Here is a 21843-nt window from a genome sequence, read left to right on the forward strand (position 1 = left end):
TACTGCGTTGCAGCACTAGAGAGACAAATAGGCTATGTGAAGTAAAAAATGGCACTTTTTTAGTTAATTTATGATTTGCTGTCTGCTTAAGAAGAATCAAAGAAATAAAATCAAACTATCTGTACCGTATTTAATTGCATAGCATCGTATCGCGTTGAATTGCATTGTGTTGAATCAAATCGTGTCGAATCGCACTGCATCGCAGTAGGGGAGAATCGTATCGTATGGCATTAGTAGTTGCATACAAGCAGTATGTATCTTTAATGTCGGATCTTGGCAATGCATCGAGATGTGTATCGCGTCGGCCTCGGTGATGGAGATGCACATCCCTAACAGACATACGAGCTTGGAAAAAAGATGGCAGAAGGAACCTGTAACGCTGAGGACGGAGAGGCCTTACCTTGACAAATACATGTGTTTAACTGAACTCGACAGTTTTTTGTTATGTGGAGCACATGTTTGTTTGTTTATTTATTTATTTTTGCCAAATTGTTTTTGGGGCAGTGAGAGTAACGATCACCGGTTATTGTTTGATAAACAATTGAACAGAACTTTTTTTTACCTGCGTATCTGTTTGACTGACAGTTATATTGATAACTGAGACAGCATTGATTTGGTATGAAGTTGGTTCAATTAAAAAAAAAAAAAATTAAAAAAGTAGCTTCTGATGTAGTAAACCTCTTTTGCCGTGTTGGTGTAGCTTAGCTTGCTACATTTCTCTGGGGGTAGCTTCAGTGTAGTGAAGCTTCATTTAATTTAATCTTCATTTAATTTAAGATATGGCATTTAAGACAGCTTGGTTTGGAAACCTCCCTGTGAAGTCAACTGAAGTCAAAACTAGCCCAACTCACACAAACTGCATTGAAGATAATAGGTGTAAGACAGCATCCATCCCTGCAGTCTATCTACGAGCAGGCTATGTTAAGGCAAGCCAACAAGATCATAACCTGACCCATCTCATGTGCTACACACTGAGTACCAGCTACTGCCATCAGGGAGGAGGTTTAAAGTACCACGCTGTCATTTCAATAGATTTAAAAACTCTTTTATCCCTACTTCAATTAAAATTTTAAATGGTGGTAGACATAATAGGGATGCAATTAATATGATATGACCAATTACCAGTTATAGCGCCTCTCTGTACTTTTTTAGCATTATAGATTTTATTTATTTATCTATTTATCATCAGTGTATGTTTTTCTCTGTCTTTTTTTTACTGTATGTTTTTGACTATATGTTCTTAAATATGTTTCTTGTTCCCTGTATGGACACAGCATGGGTGGAAGCCCAAGCCAAATTTCCCACAGTGTGGGACAATAAAGTTAATCTTGATCTTGATGTAGAGTAACTTGGTAGCTTAGCTCACTACACTTTCCATGTAGCTTGCCCAACACTGTTTTTCCATTAGCATTGTCATTAACAGGTGGCTCACTTCGTGTGTGCACTTGTAAAATTTATATTTTATAGGCTCATTGTTACAGTTTTGTATTTCTCTGTAACGTAGCACAGTGTTAACAATGTCACTTCTAACATTCTTCCTCAGCCCTGGAACTCAAACTATTTTCTGATGTCCCTATATATATATATATATATATATATATATATATATATATATATATATATATACATATATATTTTTTAATAATTAAATTAATGTCATGAACGTGCAACGACTAGTCAATAATGGCTTGAACTAACGACTAATAGTCGACTAGGAAAATCTTTGGTTGGGGGCAGCCCTACCTATTCCGCTGTAATATATCCATTCAGTTGTGATGTTTAATGCAGTGTGAATTCACATTGGCTTAATTCTGTATTCCTGCTCATTCCCTTGAAGGAAACCACACACAACACACAACCAAACACAACACACACACACAACACATTTGACAAGCATACACATACCACACATACTCCAAAACAAGCAAACCTCAATAAAATTCTGAACCCAAAACCTGACTCCTGTGTCCTGACCAACACACCACTGTGACAGCAACCTTAGCCTGAACCTAGTGCATGGGTGAAACTGCCCCATCAGTTTCAGTGGTCCTTCGAGCTGGATCATGCTTTCACTTACTTTTTTTCTTACATGTGCAGCAAATCTGTGAAAGCAGCATTTATGTCTTTTTATCATATCCAAATTGTGTGGTAACCATATTATTGTAGGATATTTTTAGATATGGCTAAGATTGGTAAATAGGGGGTAAGAGGTAATATAAGACAGTATGAACAGTCTCTGTATCTGCCTCAGTTCACTCTTTTTGAAAATCAGTTCTTTTCATACAAGTGGCGAATGATTATTTGTTACTTCAGAAGATTGTTTCTAAATATCTCCTGTTGCCCATCTGATCTGAAGATTCACCCCTGTCTTCCCCTCAGCCCTGGAGCGGATGGTGTGTGATCCTCTGTGCTCAGATGGGGGATGCTGGGGACCCGGAGCAGACCAGTGCCTGTCCTGTCGCTTCTACAGCAGGGGCCGCACTTGCGTGGAGTCCTGCAGCCTCTATGACGGGTGAGTAAATATCCTATCCCCACTACTAGGATCTCCAGTACCACAGCAGTCCCAGAAATGCACACAGGACCATGAAGGATACCCTTTTACTCTTACCATCCCAGATAATGCACGTTATAATGCCCCCCAGCAGTGTTCCCCCAGCCCCAGTAAATGTACCACCGTCAGCCTGTCCTTTATGTCATCTTAAAATAGACTGGCAGGTGCTACCCAACAGCATGTCTCATACAGAAACTCCCAGTACAATATCACAGGGAGAGCACTGAGAGTGAAAGAGCCCTGCAGAAAAGGCCACCGATAGGGAGCAAGCAGAAAACCTCTGTTTTGCAATTTAAATCTGCAGCCTCGTTCCATGAGCCAGAATGAGACTACAAAGGCTTTCCATGCCGACACAAACAAGATTCCCCTAATGCGCCTGCCATACTGGGCTACTCCACTCCCAGGGGCCGCCGTCACCCCAGCGTGGCCCCAGTATAGAGGCATGATAATGACGTGTGGAGTGTGGCTGCCCATGCTCGCTAACGGCCCCCTCAAGCTTTGAAGTACAAATGACACAAAACGACATCACTCAGTGAGCAAGAAGAGAGGGGTGGAGCCTGGAGGTGGCTGCTGTGCTACCAACGACTAGATGAATCACAGTCTTTATAGTCACTTGACAGAGTCCAGGGTATTTAAGAACTGCATTTGGGAGGTCGGATTCTCACTGTCTATCTTAAGCGGGTGCTAAATGCAGCTGATTTTTTGGAAGGTAACTGATCAATGAAGAACAAGGCAAAAACCTTTTTGTTGTTTTCCCTTTGTGTACTTCCTTTAGTGTTTATGAATTAAACAGCCACAGTGCCTTAAAAATAGAATTTGAAACAAGTTAGGTTTATAAAAACAATCAGTAAAGCAAAACAGCTATTGAATTGAAGGTACTTACTGTGCCATTACCCACGGGCAAAGCAATATTCCTCTGTTTTTTTGACATAAAAGGTGAGATGAATTTTACTTTTAATACATACTGTGTATTATTAGTACTATTATAGTATTATTATTAATACATTTATTCAATTTGCTGCCTGTGTTTTGTTGACTCAAGAAAGCTGAAACAGCTCATGGAAATAAATAGAGTGGTTAGTGTTGATCTGGTGTTCTGTAGTTTTTTCAAAACTTTGCTGGTAGATTGCTCTATTTTTACTGTCAAACGATCTTAGTGCATCATTCACAGTCTTGTTATTTTCACTGCTTTATTTATGATTACTGTTATTTTATCTTTGAAAATGCCTGTTTTGGATTATTTTAGTTGTGTGTAAGTTGACACTTATAGTTAAGCCCAAAATTATTCATACCCATGCCAAATTTTGATTTATAGTGAATTTTTATATGACCAATAGGTTTCATGTGGCTGGAAATGACATAAACAAGTGACAAAAGACGGTAAGACATTGTGTTAGAGATGTTAATGATATATTTTAGCTATTTCTATGTTTTTTTTTTTACATTTTTATGAAAAATGCCATGTTCAAAATTATTCATACCCTTTCTCAGTAATCAATGGCAAAGCCTTTATTTGCCATCACAGCAATCAAACGGTTCTTATAATTGCTCGCAAGCTTTTTGCATGTCTCCACTGGGATTTTGGACCACTCCTCTTTTGCAATGATCTTCCGTTCTTTGAGGTTGGAAGGCTTCCTTGCCATCACTCTGGTCTTAAGTTCCCTCCACAGATTCTTGATGGGATTCAGGTCTGGACTCTGGCTCGGCCACTCCAAAATGTTGATATTGTTTTCTGTTAACCATTTCTTGACCACTTTGGCAGTATGTTTCAGATCATTGTCTTGTTGGAAGGTCCAATGCTGCCCATGGCCAAGTTTTTCTGCAGACTGCCTGATGTTTTCCTCCAGAACCTTAATGTAGTCCTGTTTTCTCATGATGCCGTTTACTTTGACAAGGTTGCCTGGCACATTGGCTGAAAAACACCCCCAAAGCATTACATTCCCACCACCATGCTTGTCTGTGGGGATGGTGTTCTTGGGGTTGAATGCTTCTCCTTTCTTTCACCAATCAAAAGCCATGTCCCTGTGTCCAAACAACTCCATTTTTGTCTCATCCGACCACGGAATTGATGACCAAAGGCTTTCTTCTTTGTCCAGCTTTTGCAAAGGCTAGGTGAGCTTTTGTGTGCCTGTCTTGGAGACGTGAAGTCCTCCTTGGTTGGTGTCCATGGAGACCAGCCTTGTGCAGTGTCCGCTGGAGTGTCTGCCTTAAGATGTTGGTACCAGAATTGCTCAGATTCATCAGGATGGCATTGTGAAGGAATGGACGAGAGGGCGCCACTGAGGGCTCCTGGGTCAGGCCAAAAACTCAGAGTGCGAGTGAATAAGATGGACAAAAAGTAATTTTTATTTTTGGCTTAATGTTAAAACTAATCAATAGGAGTCCACATTCAAAGTTCAAATAACACAAAAATAGTTTTAAGTAGAAAAAGAAAGAAAAAAAAAAAGGCAAACAAAAAATAGTAATCTCTGAACGCAAATAAACTACAAAACAAAGTACAAAATCTGCTAGGTCTCTTTTGAAAAGGCAGACAACAATATTACAGCAGCAGTACTCACAGTCCAACATCCAACACTAGACTCCCTCCATGAGACTAGACAGACAGACATATCCCAGGTGACCAGCACCATTCACATAAAGGGGGGGGAACATAAAACAATCAATCAACACAAACAACAACATGACAAATCCTGATGCAGCATCATAACACCCTACAACATTTAAACAGCAGATTTTAGCAAAAGTACAATTCAACCAAATGACACATGAGGATTAAAACGGAGGCGGCTTGATCAGGGCCGTCTCTGTCACCCCTCATGGCCACAAGCAAGGTAAACTGGGCCAATCGTGGCCGGAACGAAATAAACACTACGCTGTTTCCCCACGGCACTCCTTTGCCACTGGAGAGACACTTGCCAACACCGAGGAGCAGCATTCAACACGGTATGACTATGCTACGTTGTTCCTTTTTTTTTAATGCACTCAAGTTTGCGCGCCTACTTAAGCACAATAAAGATGTTTTAAAGCATAATCACAAGCTTGTCTAGCGTTTTCATTCACCATTATAAAACGTCGATTTCGTGGGCGACAACATTAAGTCCGTCAATAGCGGCATCGCATTGACTTAAGCTTGATGGCTCTTATCGGCATCTGTCAGCGTGTGTGTGTTTGCGAGTGTCGCGGAGTTCACATAAAGGCAACTCGTGCCCAAGGAAGGCAGTGGACATGTGCGGTCTCTCCATGACCGTCACAGGCATTGGTCGTAATCTTTGGATTCTTCTTGGCCTGTTGCACTGCCATTCTTGCCAGCACCTGGGTCACTTTTGGCTTTCTACCACACCCATTGAGATTTTTCACAGTGTGAAACCCCTTGTACTTTTTGATTATGCTTTGCACTGTGGCCACTGGCACTTGAAATCACTTAGATATGGCTTTATAGCCTTTCCCCGTCTTGTGAGCAGCCACAATGTACGACTGGAGGTCCTCACTAAGCTCTTTGGTTTTAGCCATGACTTGCAATTGACTAGTAACTGACTACAGAACTACTGCATCAGCTGTTCCCAATTTATAGTTGATTAGAATGCTATAGAACATGGTAGAAATTACCAGGACCATTTGGAATGGTATAGAAGCTTCCATTTTCTCAAAAAATTGCGACAATTTCAAACTTATTGGTCATATAAAAATTCACTATAAATCAAAATTTGGCATGGGTATGAATAATTTTGGGCTTAACTGTATGTAGAAAATTGCAATTCCAGTCTTCACCTATAGTATGAACACAACTGCAACTATGAACACAGTATGGTATATTCATGGTAAGAGGACAGTTGGGAGTCTTGGTAGTGGAATCTAGTTGTGGATACTAGTGGTGATGCAAGGTTGTGAACCTGTGTCGTGGAACTTGGTTGTGGAACACTGTAGCAGAACAGAGTTCTGGAACAGAACATGGTAATGGAACCCAGTAGAGTAACATGGTTGTCAAATTGTGTAGTGGTTGTGAAGCTCAGATTTGGAGCAGTATTGCCATAGCCAGTGGATGGCCTGAGCTATGCAGCATGGACAAAATCTTCGACTGCTGCTTCTTTGTGGCCCAGTTATGTAGGGCTGAGAAGACAAAGGAGAGAGGAGAACTGATGGACTTTCAGAGGAGAGGAGGGGAGAGCTGATGGACTTTGGAAACAGACCTTGGCACCCTGCTGTCAATAGCAGGAGAGAATCAGATAAGGGACAAACGTGGTTTAATTAAAAAGTCCCTCTGTGGAACTCTACAGTATTGGTGAGTCAGATATGGTGGAGGAGAAGGCCCAGATCATGTTAACCCCTGCTAACTCGTCCTCACTCAAGTCTGAACCTCACAGTCAGCTGTAGATCGTCTAAACCAGGAGAAAGCATGCATGAGTGAGCGTGAGTGAGAAAGAACACCTGACTGGTAGAAGCAACAAGCCAAGCTGTTTCTTTAACAAAAGGAGAGCCCTATTCTTACTGGGGTATAAATAGTATTTTACTCATCAACTACTCTGGGCTGTGGAGACGTCATTTCTCGAGGATCTGCAGGGGAAAGGAATTGGAATGGTCTTACAGTGCCTTTTGAAGATAATGTGCACATTATGTAAAATACAAAATTATTTTTGTTTCCCTTTTGGCGATTGAAAAGCTGTTTACAGGACTTTAACAGCCCAAAGTAAAAGCCTTGGAATTTGTGTCGTTTCTCAACCTGGAAGTCCATAAAAATGAGTGTGTGTGTGTGTGGGTAAGTATGGCCATGTGTCTAAACTGATCCACATTTGTGTGTGTGTGTGCGTGTGTGCACGTTGCTATTATTTTACAATAAGAAACTTATAGTGAACTAGAGTCCACAGGGGACATACAGTTAAAAATAAGCAGTAGGGGATATACAGTTAAATTGCAACCATAGGGGTCATACAGTGAAATGTAGACCATAGGGTACATACAGTGAAATACAGAGTATCATCTGCCAGGATGTAAATCCTCAGGGTGGCACAAACATACTCCTGTCAAGTGTGAGCTGAAAAGTGTGCATGACATGACAGGCCAATGTCATAGAACGCCGGTCGAGGCAGAGGTGTGACTCGGTCAATATCCCTCATCCCTCTATCCTAAAGATGGTTATTGTTTTCTCAGTTGAGTAGATGGTGTGCTTTTTTGATCAGGGCTAAGTCAACCTGTCCAATGTTGATGGATGGACACATGGCTTTTCCAACAGACAAGAGGTTATGTTTTGTTGAATTGTGGGAGAAATTGCTTCTTCCTGTTACTGTCTAAATCCATTCTCATCACAGCTGCCTATTTCTTGTCAGAATTAAAAAGTCTGCTCACATTGATATGAATTGATATGAATATGTGACAGGCTCCTCTGAATTCATGTCCTGCCAGTTCTTTTCTCAGAATACTGAAGAAATATCCCAGCTCTCTGCCCAGTAAAATGTCACATTTGGCATTCCGTTACATGAGATTCAGTTACAGTGGTGTTAATACATCCACTCAGTATCCACGCATTCCCTGAATTATAGACCCTGTCTTGGCTTCGACTGACTTAATGCACCTCCTCAGGGTCACTACACGACACTATGTAATAGAGCACAGGGCACCACTGTGTCAATATTAGGCCACACAGGATTGAACCTGTTAGCTGAAGAGTAACACTACAGAGAGGGCTGGCCTAAGGTAAAAATGGGCTTTCCAAAGAACCAGTCAGGGCCCTTGGAAGAGAAGCGTTCTGGTCGGTTTATATCAGTTTGTCATTAAAGGCACCATTGCTGCAAATTTTTACAGGGGTGCCATATCACAAGACTGTGCTCTGCATCCCTTCCTGTCCCAGTTAAGGAGCTATGGTCTACATTTTTTGTGATTCTAAATAGTTTTAGTGATTAGACTATAGAGTGGAATGGAATAGAGGGCCAGAGCTTTCATTTTAAAGAGTCTGTGATCTTGGTTTTCTTCGATGTCATTGGATTAGGGCTTCATGCTTGCCCATTATTTGAGAAGATAATGTTGCCCCCTGTGGTCTGTGCTTTGTATGTGGTGCATAAACTGGAGATTATGATGCCTAAAAATTGAAATAAGGACCTGTATCAGACATTAGTACAGCATTCAGTATTTTTGATTTTTTTTTTTTTTTATTATTTTTCCTCTGTACCTGTTATATCAAAGGGCTCAATTTTCAGTCTAATTATACAAACTATTTGTGACTGAGCAGTCCCCCATCTTTGAGATCTTAAAAAGATATCTGTTTATTGGGATCCTGTCTAAAGAAGTGAAAGGGGCTCCATTTTCCCCTGTTGCACTCACTCCATCTGCTTACAATGGGCTGAATGAGTTATCTGTCTTCCAATGCAGCAAAAACAGCCAGCCGCTTCCCATTAACCAGTACATGGGTCACCCAGCACAAGGAAATGAAGACACAGATATTGATTTTAACTCTCCCTTTCTCCATTGCTTTCCCTCTGTCTTGCTCTCCCTCAGGGTTCCAATTACGGGTGGAATTGGGGGGGTCTGACCCCCCTAATTAAGACTTGGACCCCCCCAACAGCAGTGGCAGCGGGTGAGCTGGAAACAAGGGAATGCCCGACTACCACCTTTAAATCTATCATTACTTCCATCCTGTTCCCCTTTATCCTCCTTGATTAACAATAAAACACATAATTCACAGATTAATCGACACCAACGGCGTAATTAGAATAAATGATTATGCTCGCAAAACACTGCAGATTGTCTGTAGTTTGTGTGCTTGCGAAAGCTACAACGTGAGATTGTTTAATTAACAAGGATGGCATTTATCGATTTAAATTACGTTAAATGCTCATGACACATCACAGCTTTTGTGAGGTCTGTGTTCTAAACGTTATTGTTCATTGCTCTCAACCTAACCTAAAAGTTTATTCTCATTAATTTAAATAGATTTCACTACATTTAGCTCCGTTTTGTAATTTAAATTTTGTAACACAAGAAAGCTATAATGTGAAACATTTAAGAGAAAGCTTAGGGATTACTTGCCACTTAATTAATCATTCATATTGCCATCCTTCTCAATTAAACAATCTCATGTTGTAGCTTTCGCAATAGCACACAAATTTCAGACAATCTGCGGTGTTTCGCCAGCATAATCATTTACTCTATTTACACAATGGTGTCGATTATCCTGTGAATTATTTGTTTTATTGTTAATCAATGAGGATAAATGGGAACAGTTTGAAAGTACTGATAGATTTAAAGGTAGTAGTTGGGCTTTCCCTTGTTTCCAGCTCATTCGCCACCACTGCTGTTGGGGGGGAGAGGGGGTCCAAGTCTTAATTAGGGGGGTCAGACCCCCCCCCATTCCACCCATAATTCGAACCTTGCTCTCCCTCTCTCTCTCCTTTACTCACTTTCTCTTGCTTGCTGTCTGCTTGTTTTTCAGTTTAAATCATTTTTTCTTTTCATTTCTTTTCACAGTACAAACAATGTAATCACTGATAATAATACAATATACAATAATGAAAATTTTCAGTTGCCCTTCTCTTTATGATTGTTTCTGTTTTTGTTGGATTGTTTTTGATCGCTCTCTCTCTCTCTCTCTCTCACAGGGATGTGCGTGAGTTTGTTAATGTTTCCGTGTGCCTAGAGTGTGATGCACAGTGTGAGAAGGCAGAGGCGGGTGCACTTACCTGCCTTGGCCCGGTAAGTTCCCCTCAGAACCATCCTGTCTCTCTTGTCATTTTGCTGCTCTAAAAATCAGGAGGATTCAGCTTGTCTTACTCTCAACCCTCCTCTTTCCTTCGCTGAAACCCAATGCATTACAACTAATGTCAGTCTCGCTCTTCTCACTGAGTGCTCTGAAATAGCAGTCATGCCATGGTTTTATGTTCCACTTCTTTAACGCACAGCAACATATGACAGCCACACATTCATCAGGAAGTCCAGGAAATGTTGTGATGTGCATCAAGGTGTTTATGAAACACGTTGCGTTATGATTTTTTCTGTCACTGCTGGCTCTTAAAGACCAACAGTGTCTTGATGAAGATTGAAGTTCATCCGAACTGCCATTCCTGACAGAGCTTTGTTACAGGGACTGGTTAGGCATCGGGGAACATCATAGCAAACACTGTTCTTTTCAAAAGGGCAATCATCTCCATGTGTCTGATATCGGCCTCTGCCTCACATACTTTTTGTATGTCTCATTGAATGAAATCAGCATTCATTAGAAAAGACACAAAAATACTTTGCAGGGAAGCATTTATCTTAGGCACATGGAATCCAGTGTTGCAATAGCTTACCCTCTTCTGAGACATGAAAGTAAGCATGTTTGTGGGTGTGAAGGTGTGTGTGCATATGTGTGAGTGTTGCGGGGGGACTTGTGTGTGTGTGTGTGTGTGTGTCAGTGAGTGTTTATGTACAAGTGTGAGTGGGTGGGTGTGAGAATGAGTTTGTGTGTGTGTGCGTGCGTGTATGTGTGTGTGTGTGTGTGTGTGCACACGTGTGTCTCTCCCTTGCCCTGCTTAGTTACTCCTCCTTCACTCCTGTTTAAAGAATACGGGGTGAGTTGAGTTGCGATGTGCCGTCAGCCTCCTGCTTCTCCCTCAGGGTAGTCTAGTGGGAGTGCTAACAAATGAAATCTGGGCTTCACCTGCAAACAGTGAATTAAGTTACAGCTCATGTGCTGTGAAGCCAGCCCCAGCCTCCATCATCCCTTCAGCCCAAACAGGTCCTATTTTCCCCTGTTTGGAAGGGGGTGAAATTAAGATGAATAGCACTTGACACATGGAGAAGAGCTGGCCTGAGCACGGAGAGATTGCGCCCCATTGCAGGTGATCCATCAAAATGGTGACTTCTTGATCCATGCAGAAAGGAACACAGCTCCTCATTCCTCCAAGCTGCTTTGTCCAGTGATTACTTGAGACAGGCGAAGGTAAGTGCGCTGGAGGGTTCAACTTTTGGGGATAAAATGAGCACATTGTTATGAAGGAAGATTAGCCACGGCAGTGTTTGATGTTCCAGGCAGGCTGCTGACAGCTCCTTGGCCAGCTCTCAGGGAGAGCAGGCCAGGACATGGCCACAGGAGCACACCGCGGTGAAGAGCGTGCATCGTCCACACACCTAGACCGCAGTCTGTTGGATTCACTTTGAGCTGTGCCACCATTTTGGCTATTATCTGTAGCACTAAACTGTAGCCCCCACTCGACTGTGAGTCTTTTAATATTTTAAAATATTAATCATTTTAAAATAATATTTTTTGACTTGAAAGTTTCTACAGCAATAGCATAAGAGAAACAAAAATATCCCTGCTGAAAAATATTTTCTTCTCTCCTTTATATTTCTTTTTCTTCTGTCACTGCATGCACTTGCCATACAATAGAAAAACTAAGTATATAAAAATATTCTCTTTGTATTAAACATTTCCCATAGTTTTCTTTAAAATAAGAACAAGCAAAGGTATTTGTCTTAAGCGCATTCTCATTTTTTATTTTCAGCTTAGTTTTTTTTCTGTATAATGAAGACATTTACCACAGTTTCTATAGCAAAAAAATGTTATAGAAAGAAAAGAACAGGATGTGTGTAATAACTTCCTTTTTGTGAGAACACTGAAGAAAATCCATTTTGTCTTGTGTATGTTTGTTTACTTAACAATGAATAATCGCAGTATTGGAAAATGAGTATTTCTGCACATACCACATGGCTGAGGAGAGATGCATTTTCGGAACACAGGCATAAAGACACCCAGATCCATGTTCAGGGAGCACTATGTCCCACACCTACCGATCTGGGAAGATTGGGCTCAGAGGTCTTTTCCTGGATAGATGTGCTGCAGTGGCTAACAGGATAGGACTAGAGTGCACTCATTACAGCCTGCCCATATGGTTCACACATACTGTGTCTGTCTATTTGCCCACTAATTGATTGACTGCCTTTGCCACAGGTCCAACCACTAAATGACACAAGAAAATATTCCTGAAAGAATTGCCAAATTGTTTTAACTTGTACATCTGGTGCATGTTCGAGTCAGTGTGTGCCACCTAGATACACATTTCCCTTCAAAAGCTGGCCTGTGATTATCAGGTCCCCTTACCAAAGGTTATTTCTGCTCATCTCATCTAATCAGGAGTGCGTCCATGCTCGGGATGAGGCTGAGCTGAAACTGGCCTCTGCTCAGCAGGGGTGGGGGACAACGACACGTCACTCTGTCTGTCCAACCCCACTGGCGTTTGACGGAACCTCTCCCCTGAGGTTAGGCTAGACTCAGATGCATGGTGTAAGATGGAGCCTCTCAATCAATGAGCTCCAGGGTGGGGATGTGGAAGCTGGCACATTCCTGCTTGCAGGCTCTGACGCTCGGGTAAATAACCTTTACGGCAGTCCCATGGAAGAGGTCCACTGGAGAGCCCTACGGGAACACCCCATGATACCTTCACAAGCCCGGCAGCAGCTTTTCTTACAGGAGACAGCCATTAGTGGGGTCTGGGGGCAGCATGTTCATACAGTCTAAATGGTTATTGTGTGAGGTGCAGTGGATATGGGAGGGGATGAAATGCATGCCCATTCAAGTCTAGGGAGCAACTGGCTGTCCATAATAAGATCAAACATCACATGACTGTTATAGTAGATGTACACTGCTGCTTTGAACTCCATTTGCCTTGAGATTGTGGATGTTCAGGTGAAGACACTCGCACATGCACACAACACCCACTTACACAAATATATGCACACTCACTTAAACAGAAGCATGTTGTCACATAGCAACACATATGTGTACACATATTAACACACACACTCTTTTCAAATTTCATTCATCCTATCCATTTAGTAGGCCATTTAAAACACTTGTGCACAAACTTTGCCTACCACACTGTGTTTCTCCTACTGAATTCTGTCAAAAACATAGAGAGAACCATGAAGATTCCCCTTCTCCAGCTCCCCACATTACCCATGAATCCCCTCCATGCTGATGGTTATGGTTATTGTTTGCACTATGAGAAACAAGTTGGTTATGCTAAATGTTTACCTCTCTGATCCCCAGCTCGATACCACTCACTTCAGTTCTTATCTCTTCCCACCCCCGCCCCTTTCTTTCCCCTGCTGTGAATCAGGGCCCTGATCACTGTGTAAAGTGTTTACACTTCAAAGATGGGCCTAACTGCGTGGAAAAATGTCCTGATGGCCTGCAGGGGGCGCACAGCTTCATCTTCAAGTATGCAGAGGCCAACAAGGAATGCCACCCCTGCCACTCCAACTGCACCCAGGGGTGAGTATATGTGTGTGTGTGTGTGTGTGTGTCTGAGATTGTACTGTGTGTATATTGAGAGTAGAGAAGGATATTGTAATGACCATGTGTCTTTTGTGACTATTAGCAAAAATATGTTAGTCTGAGGTATGTATTGTGATGGACATTTGTACTGTTATGTACAATTCCCTTTATAGCAATGAATGTCTCCTGGCCATATGCAGTGGCTTTTTAGGTTCACTTTTTGTTAAAAGGGGCCATTGAAACTAAGGGGGCTGTTGCAGTGGTGTGTCGGTCAGAAAACAGGGGTCAGATTTCCGGTTCAGAGCTTCATTGAGGGATTGCAGGTACAGTATGTGTGGTTGGCAGGGTGTGTTTGAGTGTATGTGTGCGAGAGAGCTCCCCTTACAGAGAGTTTGTCTGTATGTGTACGTGTGAAAGAGAGAGCCTGCCCCACAGAGAGAGAGAGAGAGAGAGAGAGAGAGAGAGAGTGTGTGTGTGTGTGTATGAGCCCACCTTACAGAGAGTGTTTGTTTATATGTGTATGTGTGAAAGAGAGAGCCTGCCCCACAGAGAGTTTGTGTGTATGTGTGTGTGTGTGTGTGTGTGTGTGTGTGTGTGTGTGTGAGAGAGAGAGAGAGAGAGAGAGAGAGAGAGCCCACCTTACAGAGAGTGTTTGTTTGTATGTGTGTGCATGTGTATGTGTTTTGTTGGCATAGTTGCACACAACATCACAACATCACAACAATCTGTCCCCAAGAGTCTGGCGTCCCCAGTTCTTCACCCCACAGGAATTGGTGCAGTACTGAGGTGGGGGAGGTAACCACAACTTTTATATTGTCCAAAATAGTTGGCCCTGTTGGGGTTCAAATTGGTGGCCAAAGGATACAGACAGGTCAGAGGGCAAATTTTGACCTGGGGGCTGTCTTTGGGGGTGTGCCTCTGCCTCTGGTTACCTGTGGGGGTTCTGTTGATAAGGGGAGCAGCAGGACTAGCTTGGACAGATTTCAACGGTTTTAAACAAAGGGTCTGTGAGGTGGGGGTGATGTGCACAAAGGAATCTGGCCCTTTTCTACAGCCATCAAGCCAAGAATGTTATAAAGAAAACCTCTGTACATCCCGACTGAATAAAGTGAAGCTTATACTTTTTGCTTTTTCCTGTTCAGTGCTTCATTCCTGCTCCATCTCTCTACCTGACCCAGGTTAGGCTGTAAAGCCCAATTATCCCCCTTTGCAAGTGCAAACTTGTTCTCTACAGTCTTTCTCCACGCTGGGTAAAAGCCACCAATCCAAATCCTGCATTGAGGTGCATGTGATGTGGAACCCTGCTGATAAGAGAGACAGTCCTCTTGGAGTCCACTGTGGAGTGGACTCCAAGTCAAGAGTCAAGGGGGAGATTTTGAGAGAAATCCTTCTTAACTCTCCTCTGCCAGCATCAAAGAGCTTACAGTGCCTCTCTGCTCTGTGACACACCCCTCAGGCCTGTTCGTCTCCACGGTGACAATCATTACCACATCATGCTCTCTGACAATACAAGTCTACTCTGACACGTCCTATTTTTGTGTCCAGAAAGTCTGGTCGGGGGTGAGGCTTTGCTGTGTGTGTTTGTGTGTGTGTCTGTGCGGGGGGGGGGGTGTGTGCTGATATCTGTGCATAGCTCTGTTTGGGCACCAGGCCACACCCTTGTCAGCTCACTCCCTAACCTGCAAACAGGCCATAAAATACATTGCATGCATCATGCGAAAAGCAGATGCCACCCTGGACAGGGCACAGGGTGATGGAGGAAGGAAAGAAAGCAGGTGGAGGTGTAATAGATTCACTCTCCCTAGTTTTTAAGCCCTAAATTTCTACCCAGATTTTTCTTCCATGTGCACAACTGGTCTATCCAGGCCTGATTGCAGCCAGTCAGATATGGTAACAAAGACAGACAGCAAGCCTGTGGTCTGGATGGTATCAGGGGTCAAAGGTTAGTGTGTGCCCTGCAGCTTGGAAGGAAATGAAGCAGGCTATGGAACAATTTGGCTGTTTACTCTTGGCCTGGATGCTGCACTGTGACATAGCTAGAGGTTTAGTGAGGTATGCACTACCTGCTGCTACATCTACACCCATCTCAGATATGGCTTGAACCAGGTAGATCACTCATTTTCCCCTGTGTTACCAAGTCTGGCCAAAAATGGGCCGTGCAAAAGTAGTCCTGTTTTTTGTGGCATTGTGGAATGAAAAATCAGGAAGTGTCAAGAGGTGGAGTGTGGGGCAGCTGACCCATGACACTGCTGGAAGTATAGGGTAGTGTGTTTGAATAAATTCCAAACCAAGATAAAAGGCCCTGAGCTGGCCCTGAGGCCAGTTAGAGGACATAGGCAGCCAGAGAAAGGGGTCAGTGTGAGACAGTTGACACAGTTCGCACTGATTTCAGTGTTGGGTGCACAGTGGAGGGGTGCATGGTCCATGGCTTGATCTCTCATGCACTGCCTCTTACCCAACATCTCTCACATCCCCTGGGGTTTGCAGCTCCCTGAAGGAGTGCAGATCCCGTGGGAATTGATCCACCTCAGTTGTTTCTAAAAACACCTTGGAGGAAATCTCACTGGCTGCTGATCGCACATTGAGGTGTTTTTAAAACTGAGCTTCATTCTGGGGGGTCATATGTACTTGTTATCAATAACAGTCCTCATTTTGATTAATTGACATTGATAGTTTGTGATGCTGTCACTGTGTGGAAAGTTTGTGGTTAATGCCCAATTGGTTATTTTTTGGTTGTGGTGAAAACAGGTTGATCAGGCAGAATATCATAATGAGCAGCAGTATGGTGTAGTGGTAAAGGACAGGGCCCGTAACCCAAAGGGTGTGTGTTCCATTCCCTGCTGGGGCTCTGCTGTTGTATCCTTAAGCAAGGTGTGTATTCCGCAATGGCCTCAGTTTATATTCAGCTAATTATAATACACAAATATCCTGGATATTTACCTTATCTCTGGATAAGAGCATCTTCCGGTCACTTAAATATAAAAGTACATAATGAATAGGATATTTGTCTTATTTCTGGATAAAAGAGTCTGCGAGGCAAATAAATGTAAATGAAAAGCTTTCTCTTCTTGCTCTTAGGTGCACTGGACCCAGACTCCAGGATTGTATGGGAATGATGGACAGGTAATCTTCAGACTCATCACTTGTTCTCTTTCAAATGCAACAAATGCCTATTCTGTCAGGTGTGGCCAGTCCCCGCCATTTCACTGAGATGAATTCACCTCATGCTGCACTCTCTGTAGAACATTCTACTAACTCTCATGAGTCACATCCAGCAATGATGACTAATTGGTCAAGACAGGGTGTCTGTAAGGGATTTGAGCTTGACAGGGGGTCTAAGAGGTCACCACTGAGGAGATGAGGAGTTAACTACATCCCTTTCTCATTCTACCATGCTGTCTAGATCAAGCTTTCCGTATCCTTTCCCATCTCCTGCACTGTCAGACATCTCTCTCTCTCTCTCTCTCTCTCTGTCTGTTTCCTCCTCTGCTCCCTCCTTCATGTTCTCCATTATGTATTCATTACAGATTCTGTTTTGTACCCTCCACATTTGACGTCACTCAGTCGTCTGGCACTGCTGCTTTGTTACTCAATGGGGATCGATGGTGGGAAATTCCACTCTAACAGCAGGGTCCTGGTCGTGGACAGAATGCCATCAGTGGAACATCAGAATGCCATTGGGGAGTTTGTCCCTACTTTGTGTGAAGCCAAGCTATGGGTGCTTGTGTGGGGGTGTTTGAGTGCCAGAGGTTCAACCCCTACGATGGCTTAGTTTAGTTATGTTTGGTAATCTGATTGTGTGTGCCCTATGATGGCTTTATATGGCTATGTTTAGTTCACTGTTGAAGTGCCCACTATGCTGGCTTGCTGTGTTTGGTACACTGTTGAAGTGCCCACAACAATGGCTTAGTGTTGCTGTGTTAGAGTAATTGTGTGCCTCCTATGATAGCTTATTGTGGCTCTGGTTGAAACACTGATGAGGTGCCCACTATGATGGCTTTCTATGGTTGTGTTGGAGCTTGCTTTTCCCATGAAGCAGAGAACCCGTTTAGAAGAAATGGATTTTACAATCTAAGAAACCGTGGCTCTGGGAGACATTTGGTCTCAGGGCAGGAAAAAGCAACACACAGCACCACTGTGTGAAATGACTTCACCGGTAAATGAACTTAATATTAATGGAATGAGGGGGTCCAGCAGAGCATATAAGAGCAAAGCACATTCAGACGGCCAGCAGCAAACCTAATCTAAACAGACATGTACAGTGTGAGAATAGCTAAATCATTGAATCGTAGGAAGATGATGTCCAGTCATTCATAGACTTGTACAATGGCCCCTTCAGTGGGTCTTGGCTGCGATTCAGTGTTTTCCAGTGTTTTCTTGACTCACATCTCAGTGGAATTAGGGAAAAAAATTTCCAGCTTTTCCCATTTAGTTCTGGGCTTTCTATTTTTTTTTCATTCAGCTTCCTGGGAAAAACAGCAAGGTGGTTAGGTCCCATGGGAGGATTTTTCAAGGACCGAGCAGGGTAGAAATCACAACTGCTTGTGTTTATTATATTAATATAGGTGATGAGAGAGAATCAAGAATCATTATCAACATAATTATTATTGGATGCAAATAATGCCCACCATGTTGTTTTGTATTGATGATAGATGTTAAGGAACACTTGCCATTGAATACAGGAAGAACAATGTTAGCTGATGTATGGAGTGAGATTGCAAGTGTGAAATGCAATAATTGCATTTCTGTCAGCAGAGATCCCTGGAAATTTCAAAGCATTGTTCATCTTCCTCTGGTGGTGAAGCGCACTTCGGTGCTGTTAGTAAATTAGTAATTACTCTCATGAGAGCCTCATGCAGAATGTTAGGTGTGTGTGTGTGTGTGTGTGTGTGTGTGTGTGTGCATGTGTGTGTGTGTGTGTGAATGATCAGCAGGATCATTCTGAATGACAGTGTTTATGGATGGGGAGATACCTGAGCGGGTATAAAGATATGATGCAATATGTGAAGATATGATGATAAGTCCTTTCGCAGAAAAGCTTATTTTTATTATTATTTTTCTCTTAAAAATAAAGCTCTTGTGTCATTGCCATTATCTTTTTGTTAGGGTGTTGTAAATCCTGTTCAGATAAGACTCAGCTTGTAACATTGTCTCCATGAACCCAGCCTGCAACATGCCACCCTGTGTAATGCCTCATTTGATGGCTCACCAAAAACAGATCCTGCTCTTTAAAATTTTTACAGCTTGTCTGATGTAGTGTGTTGAACCAGTAAGTTGCACTGAATAAAGAGTGTTTGCCAAGAAAATTACCTTTATAGAATACCAATGTTTGACCTCAGTGCAGAATATTTGACCCCTTATCTCAATCCTCTTTGGCCAAAGGCAGTTGTTTCAGACAGGAATATGCATGTTGCTAAAAGTAAATTGCACCTGTGAAATATGCATCTGCTCTTACCTGAGCCTGTTGTAAGAAAGGTGGGTGTAACTGTGCTAGCCAACATTCAGATTCATCTCTACTCATTCACTCCATACCAACTGGTAAAACAGCTTATGGTGTGCAATGCAGGGAATAGCATTATACCTAAGCATAAATGCATGTGACAGCATAAGCATGTAACATCATAAGATATGTAATGCATGCCACAGGGTAACAAGTAGGAATTTGACTGTTGTAATTGCATCAGGCAGAGTGCACATGACAGCGCTCTGAAAGTTTTATGGTTCACCCTCTCTGTAAATTGACTCTGTATGGGGTGGGCTTGATGAGGAGAGGATAATAATGACAGCCCTGCTTTGTGAGTAGTGGGCATGATCAGAAGATAACAGCATAGCACACTGTACTGTGTTTAAGAGGGTGCAGGATCAATAGGTTGATCAGGAAGTGTCATCCCCTCTTGCCTCTAAATGAGCTCTGTGAGAAACAGAAGAGATCAGGAGATCATGTAATCAGCTGGTCTCAGAACAGAGGCTTTTGTGGCCTGAACAGTGGATCGATACTTTATTAGCCTGAGAGATGCTGATCTGGGAGCAGGCTTATCTTCAGCAGTTCTTTATCACAGATATGCAAAGAGGAGGTTGCATTATTTGTAACATCATTATCATCACCTACAGCAGCCACTTCATTGTGTGTAGTTTGTCCAGTGATTTATCCACCAGTTCTAATCCAGCAGCCTGAGCCTTAAAGGGCCAGTGTTGCTTTTGTCACATTGCATTTTAAAGGCCTGTTTGTGCTGTTAGGTCATCAATTTGTATCATTTACATTGTATTATTTACAAAGGTAAATGGGAATACAGATAGAGACTATGACAATGAACTGACAAATAAATAGTGGCAATAATTAATAAATTGTAAGGCAAACAGGCAAATGTAAAAAGGTTAAAATGGTCAAAATGAGTTAAACCAGCAACCCTTTTACCTCTGTCTTTGCTATCGCTTTCTCTCACAATCCATGTTTCCTTTATGTGTCCTTTATGGTAGGTATATAGCCTATCAATTAGATAATTGAACTGTTATCTAGTGTCTGATCAGACACTCTTGCACATTAACACTCCCAAGCACACAAACTGCCAGAAGGTGAAACTGATGTGAAAAAGCTTAAAAAGCTTTAAAAAGTAAATGTAAGGTTTGTAATCACTGGTAAGCCCAGGGCCCTGAACACACATACAGATATTCAAACACCAAATGAAAACATTCAGGAAAATTTGTCATCTTCACATATCGTCATATATCCTGCCCCTCTTCTGGTGTATAGTGATGTTAGGTTCTACTTTGTGGAACGGGCAATCTGACGAATGAGATAAGACTGGTCTTGCACTGATGAGGTTTATTCCCCAGAGGCCAAAGTTATGCATGCAAACAGTGCCTGAACTAAGACTGCCTAGGCTCAGATGAGCACTCACAGAAATACCTAGGTGTGATTAGGCCACATCTCAACAGTTGTTGATTGGGTTTAGACAGAGGCAGTGGATTACAGGCATTGATGTCACAACCTTTTGTTCTAGGACAGTTCCCGTAGACAAATGTTAGGATCTACATTGTATTTATCTAATTATCCACAGGAACTGTCCCAGGGCAAAGTGTCAATACCATACGAAGGCAGATGACACCTAATTGTCAACAGGAACTGGCAAAGGTTCACTACCATATCGGGACAGATAACAATAAACTGTCTACGGGAACTGTCCTAGAACAAAGGGTCATCAAAGGGTCATTTCTGTGACTGGTCATCTGAACCTGCACTGTTTGTGTGCATAACTTGGGCTTCTGGTCTCATCTCATCCATTAGACATAGATTCCCCAAGATGATGATAGTAGCATGCACTCCTTCAGCCATGTTGTGGCTTTGTGGACAGCCAATGTTCCCCGAGAGCCTTAAGTCCACACCAGGCACCTCCTCCCCAGACACCAGGGACCTCTGCTCACCACCTTCCCCAGCTGCCATTACTGCAGTTCTATGGGGTTCCTGAGCTGGAGCCTCCAACCAGGCCAAGGGTTGCTCCCCCCTCTGGATCTCCCATGGGAGCGTGCCCCACAGCCATTAGACTGCCACCTCACAGAGTCACAGCAGCAACATTCATGGTTTTTCCACAGTAGAAAGAAGAGAGAATGTATGTGTGTGTGCGTGTGTGTGTGTGTGCATGTGTATGTGCACACACATATGCACAGGCAGGTGGGCGCAGGTGTGTGCATGAGAGAGTGCCTCTGTTTTGTAGAATTACCCATGAGATTCTCAACCTCCTGACCATATACCGCTTTTAAAATTAAAATTAAAGCTTTTTATAGAATCTCATCTCATCTTATGCATTTCCAGAAAAATGTGTTGAGCGTGATCACATTTAATGAGACTGCCTGCTTATATGATGCTTATTTGGCTGATATCATTTCTCCTGATTTAAACTGCTGCACTCGAGTGAAGTATCTTGGCAGTGGCTATATTGGCCTCCTCATTAAGAGGGAAAGAGCGCAGATCTCACTGAGTAAAAGACGCAACGTGCTGAGAATTTCCCCATAGTGGTCTTATTATGTAAAGGAGAAACTGAACAGCATGCTA

General features: G+C 42.6%; 2 protein-coding genes across 2 annotated transcripts in view; both read left to right on the forward strand.

Moving 5' to 3' along the window:
* LOC118785794 (receptor tyrosine-protein kinase erbB-4-like) overlaps window positions 1-10603 on the forward strand; it is a 32759-nt gene extending 22156 nt beyond the window's left edge. The window contains exons 11-13 of the mRNA XM_036540731.1: window positions 2380-2512; window positions 10138-10231; window positions 10553-10603. Of these exons, the coding sequence (XP_036396624.1) occupies window positions 2380-2512; window positions 10138-10231; window positions 10553-10603 (278 nt within the window). The remainder of the gene's footprint in view (window positions 1-2379; window positions 2513-10137; window positions 10232-10552) is intronic.
* A 2035-nt stretch (window positions 10604-12638) lies between these two features.
* LOC118786056 (receptor tyrosine-protein kinase erbB-4-like) overlaps window positions 12639-21843 on the forward strand; it is a 57300-nt gene continuing 48095 nt past the window's right edge. The window contains exons 1-2 of the mRNA XM_036541085.1: window positions 12639-13790; window positions 16872-16916. Coding sequence (XP_036396978.1) covers window positions 13543-13790; window positions 16872-16916 — 293 coding nt within the window. The 5' untranslated portion in view covers window positions 12639-13542. The remainder of the gene's footprint in view (window positions 13791-16871; window positions 16917-21843) is intronic.

Source organism: Megalops cyprinoides, chromosome 11 (genome assembly GCF_013368585.1).
Source record: "Megalops cyprinoides isolate fMegCyp1 chromosome 11, fMegCyp1.pri, whole genome shotgun sequence".
In the NCBI taxonomy this organism is placed as follows: Eukaryota; Metazoa; Chordata; class Actinopteri; order Elopiformes; family Megalopidae; genus Megalops; species Megalops cyprinoides.